General features: G+C 54.4%; 1 protein-coding gene across 1 annotated transcript; it reads right to left on the bottom strand.

The window, feature by feature from the left end:
• Positions 1-288: 288 nt before the first annotated feature.
• Positions 289-11,229, bottom strand: ETHE1 (ETHE1 persulfide dioxygenase). The gene is given in 8 exon segments (XM_077192486.1): positions 289-511; positions 1,354-1,470; positions 2,481-2,570; positions 4,162-4,291; positions 5,869-5,925; positions 5,927-6,015; positions 9,265-9,409; positions 11,070-11,229. Coding segments are annotated over 8 exon segments (783 nt in total). The 5' UTR covers positions 11,175-11,229; the 3' UTR covers positions 289-461.
• Positions 11,230-11,554: the final 325 nt, after the last annotated feature.

Raw genomic sequence — 11,554 nt, 5'->3', positions numbered from 1 at the left:
CCATGGGAGGAAGCCCCGGCCAGGGGTCAAAGGTCAGCTCCGGCCTCCCCCTCCCCCTCCCCGGGCGCCCCCCGAGCTCCGCGCGCGCCGGGCCCGGCGGGGGGGGCGTGGCCTGGGCGGTGACGTCATCGCGCTCACCTGGACGCGCCGGTTCCGCCCGCACCTGGGGCAACGTGGGGTGGGCGGGGCCGAGCCGTGAGAAGCGGCCACGCCCCCTTTTCCCACGCCGGGCCGCGCCCCCTTTCCCTCCACGCACCCCCAATAAAAGCCACGCCCACTCCAGCCTCGTTCTGGATCCGCGGTTTTTTTTATTGGCGGAACGGCAAAAAGGGGGCGGGGCCACGCGCTGGGGGGGGTAAAACAAGGATGGGGCGTGGCCTCGCCAAAGGGGGGCGTGGTTTAGCCGCAAATGGAGTTTATTTCTGTAAAGGGGGCGTGGCTTCGGCCGGAAATGGGCGTGGCTAAGGCTCGTCCTGGATCCCGCAGCGGAGATTGGCCGGGATGGCGACGTCTGAGAAAAGGGGGAGATTTGGGGGAAATTCGGGGGATTTTGGGGAATTTTGGGGGAATTTGGGGGATTTTGGGGAATTTTGGGGGATTTTGGGGGGATTTTGGGGCTTTTTGGGGGGGATTTTTTTAGGAGATTTTCGGGGAATTTTGAGGGAGATTTTGGGGGAGATCTTGGGGATTTTTTAGGATTTTTGGGGTATTTGGCATTTTTTTGAGAGATTTCCTGATTTTTGGGAGATTCCAGCAATTTCGGGGAGGATTTAAGGGATTTAGAGGGGTTTGGGGGATTTTGGGGGGATTTTGGTGGAATTTCGGGGGATCTGTGAGATTCCGGGAGATTTTGGGGGATTTGGGCATTTTTGAGGGGATTTTGGGGAGGATTTGGGGAATTTGGGGGGATTTTAGGAGATTTGGGTGGACTTTTGGGGGATTTTGGGGGATTTTTAGGAGATTTTGGGGAATTCGGGGAGGTTTTTGGCATTTGGGCATTTCTGGGAGGATCTGGGGGCATTTTGGGAATTTTCCAGGGATTTTGGGATCATTTGGGGTCATTTTGGGTTTTTTTGGAGGTGATTTTGGCTCGTTCTGGTTCAGGAGGATTTTTTGGGGGGAATTTTGGGGTTTTTGGGGTTCAGGGGGGGTTTGGGTGTTTGGGGGCGGGGTCAGGGGGGTTGGGGGCGTGGCCTCACCCACGAGGTGGGGGCGGGGCAACTCCAGGTTCCCCCTCCCCCCCCCCATCAGCTGCACGAGGCCTTTGGGGAGGATTTTGGGGGGAGTTTTGGGGGTTTTGGGGTCTGGGTGTTTTGGGGGCGGGGCCGGGGGGGTTTGGGGGCGTGGCCTGACCCATGAGGCGGGGGCGGGGCAGCTGCAGGTTCCCCATCAGCTCCACGAAGGCGTCGGCGCTCAGGGTCAGCCGGGGGTTGTGGCGCCGCTCCTCCCCCACCGTGGACATGGTGTGACCTGGGTGACCCCTGACCCCTGAGTGACCCCTGACCTCTGAGTGACCCCTCAGCGCCGCCCCACCCCCACTGTGGACCTGAGGCAGGGGGAGGGGCAGAGCCCTGGGTGACCCCCGAGTGACCCCTGGGTGACCCCCTTGGTTTGCCCCTCCCCCCACCCCTTTGGCCCCGCCCCTCCCTGACCCTTTCTAACCCCTCCCCCCGGGGTTCACTGGGACACACCCCCCCCTTGCCCCTCCCCCATTTACACCTTTACCCCTTCCCCCCTCTCAGCCCCTCCCCCTTCCCATTTAGCTCCTCCCCTCTCAATTTAGCCCCTCCCCTTCCCATTTAGCCCCTCCCCTTCCCATTTAGCCCCTCCCCCTCTCCATTTAGCTCCTCCCCTTCCCATTTAGCTCCTCCCCTTCCCATTTAGCCCCTCCCCTTCCCATTTAGCCCCTCCCCTCTCCATTTAGCCCCTCCCCTTCCCATTTAGCTCATTCCCCTCCCATTTAGCCCCTCCCACTCCTCATTTAGCCCCTCCCCCTCCCCATTTAGCTCCTCCCCTCTCCATTTAGCTCCTCCCCCTTCCCATTTAGCTCCTCCCCCACCTTTGTATTCGTGCCCCGGGTCCTGCATGCACAGAACCACAGCCCCGCCCCCATAGCCATAGCCCCGCCCCCACACCCCATAGCCACTCCCCCACCCCTTAGCCCCGCCCCCTCTCCCCTTAGCCCCGCCCCCACCGTGGTAGTCGTGCCCCGGGTACACCGGGCCCTGCATGCACGGAACCATTGCCCCGCCCCCATGTACCATAGCCCCGCCCACACACCCCATAGCCCCTCCCCCACACCCCTGGCCCCGCCCCCACACCCATTTAGCCCCGCCCCCACCGTGGTAGTCGTGCCCCGGGTACACCCGGCCCTGCATGCACGGAACCACAGCCCCGCCCCCATGTACCATAGCCCCGCCCACACACCCCATAGCCCCTCCCCTATGGCCCCGCCCCCTGCCCCTTGGCCCCGCCCCCACCGTGGTAGTCGTGCCCCGGGTACACCCGGCACTCCTCGGGGAGGCTGAAGATTCGCTCGTGCACCGAGCGGTGCAGGGTGCGCGCGCAGCCTGCGGGGGGCGGGGCCGAAAGGGGGCGGGGCCGCGTCGCCATGGCGACCGAGACGCGCCGAGGTCACCATGGAAACGGGAGGGGGGGGAGAGAGAGGGAGAGGGGAGGGGGGGAAACCAGTGACTCCCAGTACAAACCAGTAACGGGAAATGGCCCCGGGAGGCTTGGCCGGTTCACAGCCCCCAGTGAGTCCCAGTATAAACCAGTGCGCCCCAGTATAAACCAGTTCATCCCAGTATAAACCAGTAACCCCAAAGCCCCCGTTAACCCTTTCCCAGTCCCTCCCAATGCATCCCAGTATAAACCAGTAACCCCAAATCCCCCTCTAACCCTTTCCCAGTCCCTCCCAGTGCATCCCAATCCCCTCCCAATCCCTCCCAGTATAAACCAGTAACCTCAAATCCCCCTTTAACCATTTCCCAGTCCCTCCCAGTCCCTCCCAGTTCATCCCAGTATAAACCAGTAACCCCAAATCCCCCTTTTTACCCCCTCCCAGCCCCGCCAATTTCGTCCCAGTATAACCCAGTATAACCCAGTCCATCCCAGTATAACCCAGTCTATCCCACTATAACCAGTCCATCCCAGTATAACCCAGTATAACCCAGTATAACCCAGTATAACCAGTCCATCCCAATATAAACCAGTATAAACCACTATATCCCAGTATAACCCACTATAACCCAGTATAACCCAGTATAACCAGTCCATCCCAGTCCATCCCAGTATATCCCAGTATAACCCAGTATAACCCAGTCCATCCCAGTATATCCCAGTATAACCCAGTATAACCCAGTATAACCCACTATAACCAGTCCATCCCAGTATAACCCAGTATAACCCAGTATAAACCAGTATATCCCCATACCCTGCTGGAAGTCGGTGCGGCCGCAGCCCCGCACCAGCAGCCCCTCCCAGTATAACCCAGTATAAACCAGTATAACCCAGCCCCTCCCAGTATAACCCAGTCCATCCCAGTACAACCAGTCTATCCCAGTATAAACCAGTATATCCCAGTACCCTGCTGGAAGTCGGTGCGGCCGCAGCCCCGCACCAGCAGCCCCTGCCAGTATAACCCAGTATAACCCAGTATAACCCAGTATAACCCAGTATAAACCAGTATAACCCAGTACAACCCAGTCCATCCCAGTATAACCAGTATAAACCAGTATAACCCCGTACCTTGCTGGAAGTCGGTGCGGCCGCAGCCCCGCACCAGCAGCCCCTGCCAGTATAACCCAGTATAACCCAGTATAACCCACTCTAACCCACTATAACCCAGTATAACCCACTATAACCCAGTATAACCCAGTATAACCAGTCCATCCCAGTATAACCCAGTATAACCCACTATAACCAGTCTATCCCAGTATAACCCAGTATAACCCAGTATAACCCAGTATAACCCAGTATATCCCAGTATAACCCAGTATATCCCAGTACCCTGCTGGAAGTCGGTGCGGCCGCAGCCCCGCACCAGCAGCCCCTCCCAGTATAACCCAGTATAACCCAGTATAACCCACTATAACCAGTCCATCCCAGTCCATCCCAGTCTATCCCAGTATAACCAGTATATCCCAGTATCCCCAGTACCTTGCTGGAAGTCGGTGCGGCCGCAGCCCCGCACCAGCAGCGCGTCCCCCGTGAAGGCCATGGAGGCGTCGTCCAGCACGAAGGTGACGCAGCCGGGGGTGTGCCCGGGGGTGGGCACCACCCGCAGGGCCTGGGACCCCGAAAAAACCCAAAAACGGGGTCAGGAACCCCAAAAACGGGGTCAGGAACCCCAAAAACGGGGTCAGGAACCCCGAAAATGGGGTCAGGAACCCAAAAAAACCCAAAAACGGGGTCAGGAACCCCAAAATGGGGTCAGGAACCCCAAAAAACCCCAAAAACGGGGTCAGGAACCCCAAAAAAAACCCCAAAAACGGGGTCAGGAACCCCAAAAAAAACCCAAAAAACGGGGTCAGGAACCCCGAAAAGGGGTCAGAAACCCAAAAAACCCAAAAACGGCGTCAGGAACCCCAAAAATGGAGTCAGGGAACCCGAAATTGGGGTCAGGGCACCCGAAATTTGGTCAGGGACCCAAAAAACCCCAAAAATGGGGTCAGGGGACCCAAAAATGGGTCAGGAACCCCGAAATGGGGACAGGGAACCCAAAATGGGGTCAGGAACCCAAAAAACCCCAAAAATGGGGTCAGGAACCCCCAAAAACGGGGTCAGGAACCCTGAAATGGGGACAGGGAACCCCGAAAACCCCCAAAACGGGGTCAGGGACCCGGAAACGGGGTCAGGGACACCAAAAATGGGGTCAGGGAACCCGAAATGGGGACAGGGGACTCAAAAACTCCAAAAATGGGGTCAGGGGACCCAAAAATGGGGTCAGGAATCCCGAAATGGGGTCAGGGATGCCAAACATGTGGTTAGGGACCCAAAAAACCCCAAAAATGGGGTCAGGAAGCCCAAAATTGGGTCAGGAAACCCAAAAATGGGCTTAGGAACCCCAAAAACGGGGTCAGGGACCCCAAAACCTCCAAACTCTGCCCAGGGGCCCCCAAAACCTCCCCCAGGGGCCCCTCCCATTTCCGAAGCCCCTCCCCTTTTAAAGCCCCTCCCCATTTCCCAAAGCCCCTCTCCTTTTTAAAGCCCCTCCCCCTTTCCCGAAGCCCCTCCCCCTTCCTCCTAATTTCACCCCCAGAGGTGACCCAGATCCGCCCCTCCCCCACCCTAAACATCCCCTCCCCCGCCGTTATCGGGGTGGGGTGGGGGATGGGCAGGGCCGCGGGTGGGGGATGGGTGGATGGGGGGGGGGGGGAATTTATGGGATTTAATTGGGGGTGGGGGAGGGGTAGATGGGTCAGGGTGGGGGATGGGGGATGGGCGGGGATGGGGAATTGATGGGTCAGGGTCAGTGTGGGGGATGGGTCAGGGTCAGGGTGGGGGATGGGTGAATGGGGGATGGGTGAATGGGGGATGGGTCAATGGGGGATGGGCAGGTCAGTGTGGGGGATGGGCGGGGATGGGGGCGGGGCTCTCACGAAGGCCCCGAAGCGCAGCTCGTCCCCCTCCCCAGCCGCAGATCTCTATCAGGGATGGGTGGGGCTGGGTGGGGGATGGGCAGGATGGGGGATGGGTCAATGGGGGATGGGTCAGTGTGGGGGATGGGTCAGGGTGGGGGGATGGGTCAATGACGGTGGGGATGGGCAGGGTGGGGGATGGGCAGGGTCGGGATGGGTGAATGGGGGATGGGTCAGGGTCAGTGTGGGGGATGGGCAGGGTCAGGATGGGGGGCGGGGCTCTCACGAAGGCCCCGAAGCGCAGCTCGTCCCCCTCCCCCAGCCGCAGGTCGGCGCTGGCGCCCGCTCTCCCGGCCGATGGCGCTGCTGCAGCCCAGGGCGCGGCGCAGGGCCCCCGAGCCCGTCACGTGATCAGCGTGGCAGTGCGTATTGGCTGGGAGGGGAGTGACGTCATCAGCTGGGGAGTGACGTCATCGGCATCCCCAGTACATCCCAGTAAGTCCCAGTAACCCCCAGTACATCCCCGTAACCCCCAGTAGCTCCCGAGCCCGTCACGTGATCCGCGTGGCAGTGCGTATTGGCTGGGAGGGGAGTGACGTCATCAGGGTGACGTCATCGGCACCCCCAGTACATCCCAGTAACTCCCAGTACATCCCAGTAGGCCCCAGTGCCCTCCCAGTACATCCCAGTAACTCCCAGTAACCCTCAGTAGCTCCCCGAGCCCGTCACGTGATCAGCGTGGCAGTGCGTATTGGCTGGGAGGGGAGTGACGTCATCAGCTCGGGGGTGACGTCATCGGCACCCCCAGTACATCCCAGTAACTCCCAGTACATCCCAATACATCCCAGTAGCTCCAGTACACCCCAGTAGCTCCCTGTATAACCCAGTGCCCTCCCAGTAACTCCCAGTACATCCCAGTTGACCTCATTACATCCCAGTATATCCAGTAACCCCCAGTAGCTCCCAGTGCCCTCCCAGTAGGCCCCAATGCCTTCCCAGTATCTCCCAGTACATCCCAGTAACTCCCAGTAACCCCCAGTAGCTCCCCGAGCCCGTCACGTGATCCGCGTGGCAGTGCGTATTGGCTGGGAGGGGAGTGACGTCATCAGGGTGACGTAATCGGGGTCCCCAGTACATCCCAGTAGCTCCCAGTAGCTCCCAGTACATCCCAGTACATCCCAGTAGCTCCCAGTAACTCCAGTAACCCCCAGTACATCCCAGTACATCCCAGTAACCCCCAGTAGCTCCCCAAGCCCGTCACGTGATCAGCGTGGTAATGGGTATTGGCTGGGAGAGGTGACGTCATCAGGGTGATGTCATCGGCACCCCCAGTACATCCCAGTACATCCCAGTAACCCCCAGTAGATCCCAGTGCCCTCCCAGTATCTCCCAGTAAGATCCCAGTAACTCCCAGTATATCTCAGTAACCCCCAGTAGCTCCCAATGCCCTCCCAGTACATCCCAGTAACCCCCAGTAGCTCCCAGTGCCTTCCCAGTACATCCCAGTACATCCCAGTAACTCCCAGTAACTCCCCGAGCCCGTCACGTGATCAGCGTGGCAGTGCGTATTGGCTGGGAGGGGGAGTGACGTCATCAGGGTGACGTCATCGGGGTCCCCAGTACATCCCAGTACATCCCAGTAACCCCCAGTAGATCCCAGTGCCCTCCCAGTGCCCTCCCAGTATCTCCCAGTAAGATCCCAGTAACTCCCAGTAGCTCCCAATGCCCTCCCAGTGCCCTCCCAGTATCTCCCAGTAGGCCCCAGTGCCTTCCCAAGGTCTTCCCAGTACATCCCAGTAAGATCCCAGTAACTCCCAGTAGCTCCCAGTGGCCTCCCAGTATCTCCCAGTACATCCCAGTATATCCCAGTAGCTCCCAGTAGCTCCCAGTACATCCCAGTAACTCCCAGTAGGCCCCAGTGCCCTCCCAGGGCCTTCCCAGTATAACCCAGTGCCCTCCCAGTACATCCCAGTTGACCCCATTACATCCCAGTAGCTCCCAGTGTAACCCAGTGCCCTCCCAGTATCTCCCAGTAAGATCCCAGTACATCCCATGTTGATAATTTAGGGCTGAATTTGATCATTTTAAAATGATTTTGGGATGATTTTGGCCATTTTTTAGTGAATTTTTGGGGTGATTTTGGATGATTTTGGTGATTTTTTGGTGATTTTTGGTTGATTTTGGATGATTTCAGTGATTTTCTGTGATTTTGGGTGATTTTCTGGTGATTTTTGGGTGATTTTGGAAGATGTCAGTGATTTTCTGTGATTTTGGACGATTTTGGCAATTTTTTGGTGATTTTTTTGGGTGTCTTTGCATCATTTTGGGGAATTTCAGCGATTTTGGGCCATTATGGTGATTTTTGAGTGATTTTTTTGCTGATTTCAGCGATTTTTTTATGATTTTGGATAAATTTGTTGGTTTTTTTGTGATATCAGCTGATTTTTGGTTGATTTTATTGATTTCGGTGATCTTGAGTTAATTTTGGTGATTTTGGGTGATTTCTGGATAAATTTTGGTTGATTTTGCTGATTTTTGGCTGCTTCTTGGTGATTTTTAAATTATTTCAGTGATTTTTTGTGATTTTGGGGATGATTTGGGCTCTTTTTGGGTGATTTTGGTTGATTTTTAGGTGATTTGGGGTGAATTTGATGATTTTTGTCTAAATTTCAGTGATTTTGGTGAATCCAGTGAATTTTGGGTGATTTCAGTGAATTTTGGTGAATCCAGTGAATTTTGGGTGATTTCAGTGAACTTTGGGTGATTTTGGTGATTTTGGTTCTTTTTGACTCCCCTGGGCCCTTTAAGGACGTGGGAGGAGCCGTGGGTGGGGCTTGACAGGACAGGTGGGAGGAGCTTAAATGGGCGTGGCCTTGAGCTGGGAGGGGCTTAAAGGGAAGACGGGAGGGGCTTAATTGGGTGTGGTGTTGTGGGCGTGGCCTAAACCGTCCAATGGGAGGAGTTTAAAGGGGCAGTGTCCTGTGGGTGGAGCTTAAACTGATATAGCATTGTGGGCGTGGCTTAAACCAACAAGTAGGTGGGGTTTAAATGGGTGTGGTGATGTGGGCGTGGTCTAAACCGCCCCATTGGGGGGGTTTAAAGGGGCATTGTCTGTGGGTGGAGCTTAAACGGATATAGCATTGTGGGCGTGGCTTCGCAGGTGGATGGGCGGGGCTTAAACCAACAAGTGGGTGGGGTTAAATGGGTGTGGTGCTGTGGGCGTGGCCTAAACCAACCCATTGGGTGAGATTAAAGGGGTGTGGTGCTGTGGGTGGAGCTTAAACGGAAATAGCATTGTGGGCGTGGCTTCGCAGCTGGGTGGGCGGGGCTTAAACCGACAAGTGGGTGGGGTTTAAATGGGTGTGGTGCTGTGGGCGTGGCCTAAACCGTCCCATGGGAGGGGTTTAAAGGGGCATTGTCCTGTGGGTGGAGCTTAAACGGAAAGAGCATTGTGGGCGTGGCTTCGCAGGTGGATGGGCGGGGCTTAAACCAACAAGTGGGTGGGGTTTAAATGGGTGTGGTGCTGTGGGCCTGGCCTAAACCGCCCCATTGGGGGAGTTTAAACGGGTGTGGTGCTGTGGGTGGAGCTTAAACCGACAGAGCATTGTGGGCGTGGCTTTGTAGATGGGTGGGCGGGGTTTAAACCGACAAGTGGGCGGGGTTTGAGGGGGCGGGGCCTGACCTGCGTAGCGCAGGGTGAGGCCGAGCTCGCGCAGCAGCCGCAGGTCCCGGGGCACCGTCTCCAGCACGGGGTCGATGATGACGGCGTCGCCGGTGGCGGCGTCCGCCAGCAGGTAGGTGTAGGTGCAGGAGGAGGCCTCGAAGAGCTGGGAAAACAGCCCCAAAATGGCCCAAAATAGCCCCAAAAAATCGCTGAAATAATGGTGAAAATGGCCTCGAAAATAGGCCGGAAATGGCCTCAAAAATAGCCTCAAAAATCGCTGAAATAATGCTGAAAATGTCCTTAAATATAGCCCAAATATGGCCTCAAAAATAGCCCAAAATAGCCTCAAAAATCGCTGAAATAATCCTGAAAATGCCCTCAAAAATAGCCCGAAAATAGCGCAGAATCACCTCAAAAATCGCTGAAATAATGCTGAAAATGGCCTCAAAAAATAGCCCCAAAATGGCCCAAAATAGACTCAAAAATCGCTGAAATAATGCTGAAAATGGCCTCGAAAAATAGCCCGAAAATAGCCCAGAATAGCCTCAAAAAATCGTTGAAATAATGCTGAAAATGGCCTTGAAAAATAGCCCGAAAATAGCCCAGAATAGCCTCAAAAATCGCTGAAATAATGCTGAAAATAGCCTGAAAAAATAGCCCAAAATAGCCTCCAAAAATCGCTGAAATAATGGTGAAAATGCCCTCAAAAAATAGCCCGAAAATAGCCCAGAATAGCCTCAAAAAATCATTGAAATAATGCTGAAAATGGCCTCGAAAATAGCCCAAAAATGGCCTCAAAAATAGCCCAAAAATCGCTGAAATAATGCTGAAAATAGCCACCAAAAAATAGCCCAAAACAGCCTTAAATATAGCCCAAATATGGCCTCAAAAATAGCCCAAAAAATAGCCCTAAATAGAGCCCAAAATTGCCTCAAAAATCGCTGAAATAATGCTGAAAATAGCCCCAAAAATATCCCAAAATAGCCTTAAAAAATAGCCCGAAAATAGCCCAAAAAAGCCTCAAAAATCGCTGAAATAATCCTGAAAATGTCCTTAAAAATAGCCGGAAAATAGCCCCAAAAATCGCTGAAATAATGCTGAAAATGGCCTCAAAAATAGGCCGAAAATAGCCCAAAATAGCCTCAAAAAATCGCTGAAATAATGCTGAAAATGCCCTCAAAAATAGCCCGAAAATGGTCTCAAAAATAGCCCAAAAAATAGCCCAAAATAGCCTCAAAAAATAACTGAAAATCTCCTGAAATTGTCCTGGAAAAAACACCGAAATATCCTCAAAAATGAATTCAAAATCTCCTGGAAAGATCCTCAAAAAATAACTAAAAAATATTCTGAAAACATTCTCACAATATCCACAAAAAAACACTTGAAAAATACCACAAAACCTCATTAAAAACCCCAAAAAATCTCCACAAAAAACCCCCAAAAAATCTCCACAAAAAAATCACCAAAATCTCCTCAAAACCCCCCTGAAAAATCTCCTCAACAAAACCCCAAAACCCCCGAAATCTCTTAAAAATCTCCTCACAAAAACCGCCAGAAAATCAAAATTTCCTCGAAACCCCCACCAAAAAACCGAAAATTTCCTCGAAACCTTCACCTAAAAAACCCCAAAACCTCAAAATCTCCTAAAAAAACCCCAAAACCTCCTCAGAAAACCCCAAAATCTCCTCAAACCCCCCCCCCATTTCCGCTCCTTCCGCCCCTCCCCCGCTCCCCTCACGAACCCTCCCCGCCCCCCCCGCGACCTTTGACCCCTCCCTGACCCCTCCCCCCAATTAAAACCCCCCTGCCCCTCCCTCCCCCACCTGCCGGAACAGCAGCCGCCGCCCCTCCCCCCGCGGCGCTGTCGCGAGGCCTCGCGCTGTCGCGACAGAGGCGGCGACAGAAGCGGCGACAGCGCGGAGCAACATGGCGGCGGCGGCGGTGGGGCCACAGCGGGAAGGAGCGGCCGCTTTAAGAGAGGAAGGGGCGGGGCTTGAAGGGCTTAAAAGGAGGCGGGGCCGCGCTTAAAGCGGCGACGCGGCTTAAAAGGGCAATGGCGGGGCCGGAAATGGAATTTAATGGGGGGAGGTGGGGCCCGCCTTAAAGGGGCAGCGCTTGGGGGCGTGGCTTATATTTATTATATATTTATTGAGAATATTTAAATATTAATTATATATTTATTTATAATTGTTGTGTATTTATTATATATTTATTTGGAGTATTTCTATATTTATTATACATTTATTTATAATCTTAATTTATTTTTATTTTAATATTTTTATTATATATATTTCTTTATAATCTTTAT

The sequence above is a fragment of the Agelaius phoeniceus genome, chromosome 33, assembly GCF_051311805.1.
Source record: "Agelaius phoeniceus isolate bAgePho1 chromosome 33, bAgePho1.hap1, whole genome shotgun sequence".
Classification (NCBI taxonomy): Eukaryota; Metazoa; Chordata; class Aves; order Passeriformes; family Icteridae; genus Agelaius; species Agelaius phoeniceus.
This window is presented reverse-complemented; position numbering and strand designations above follow the sequence as displayed.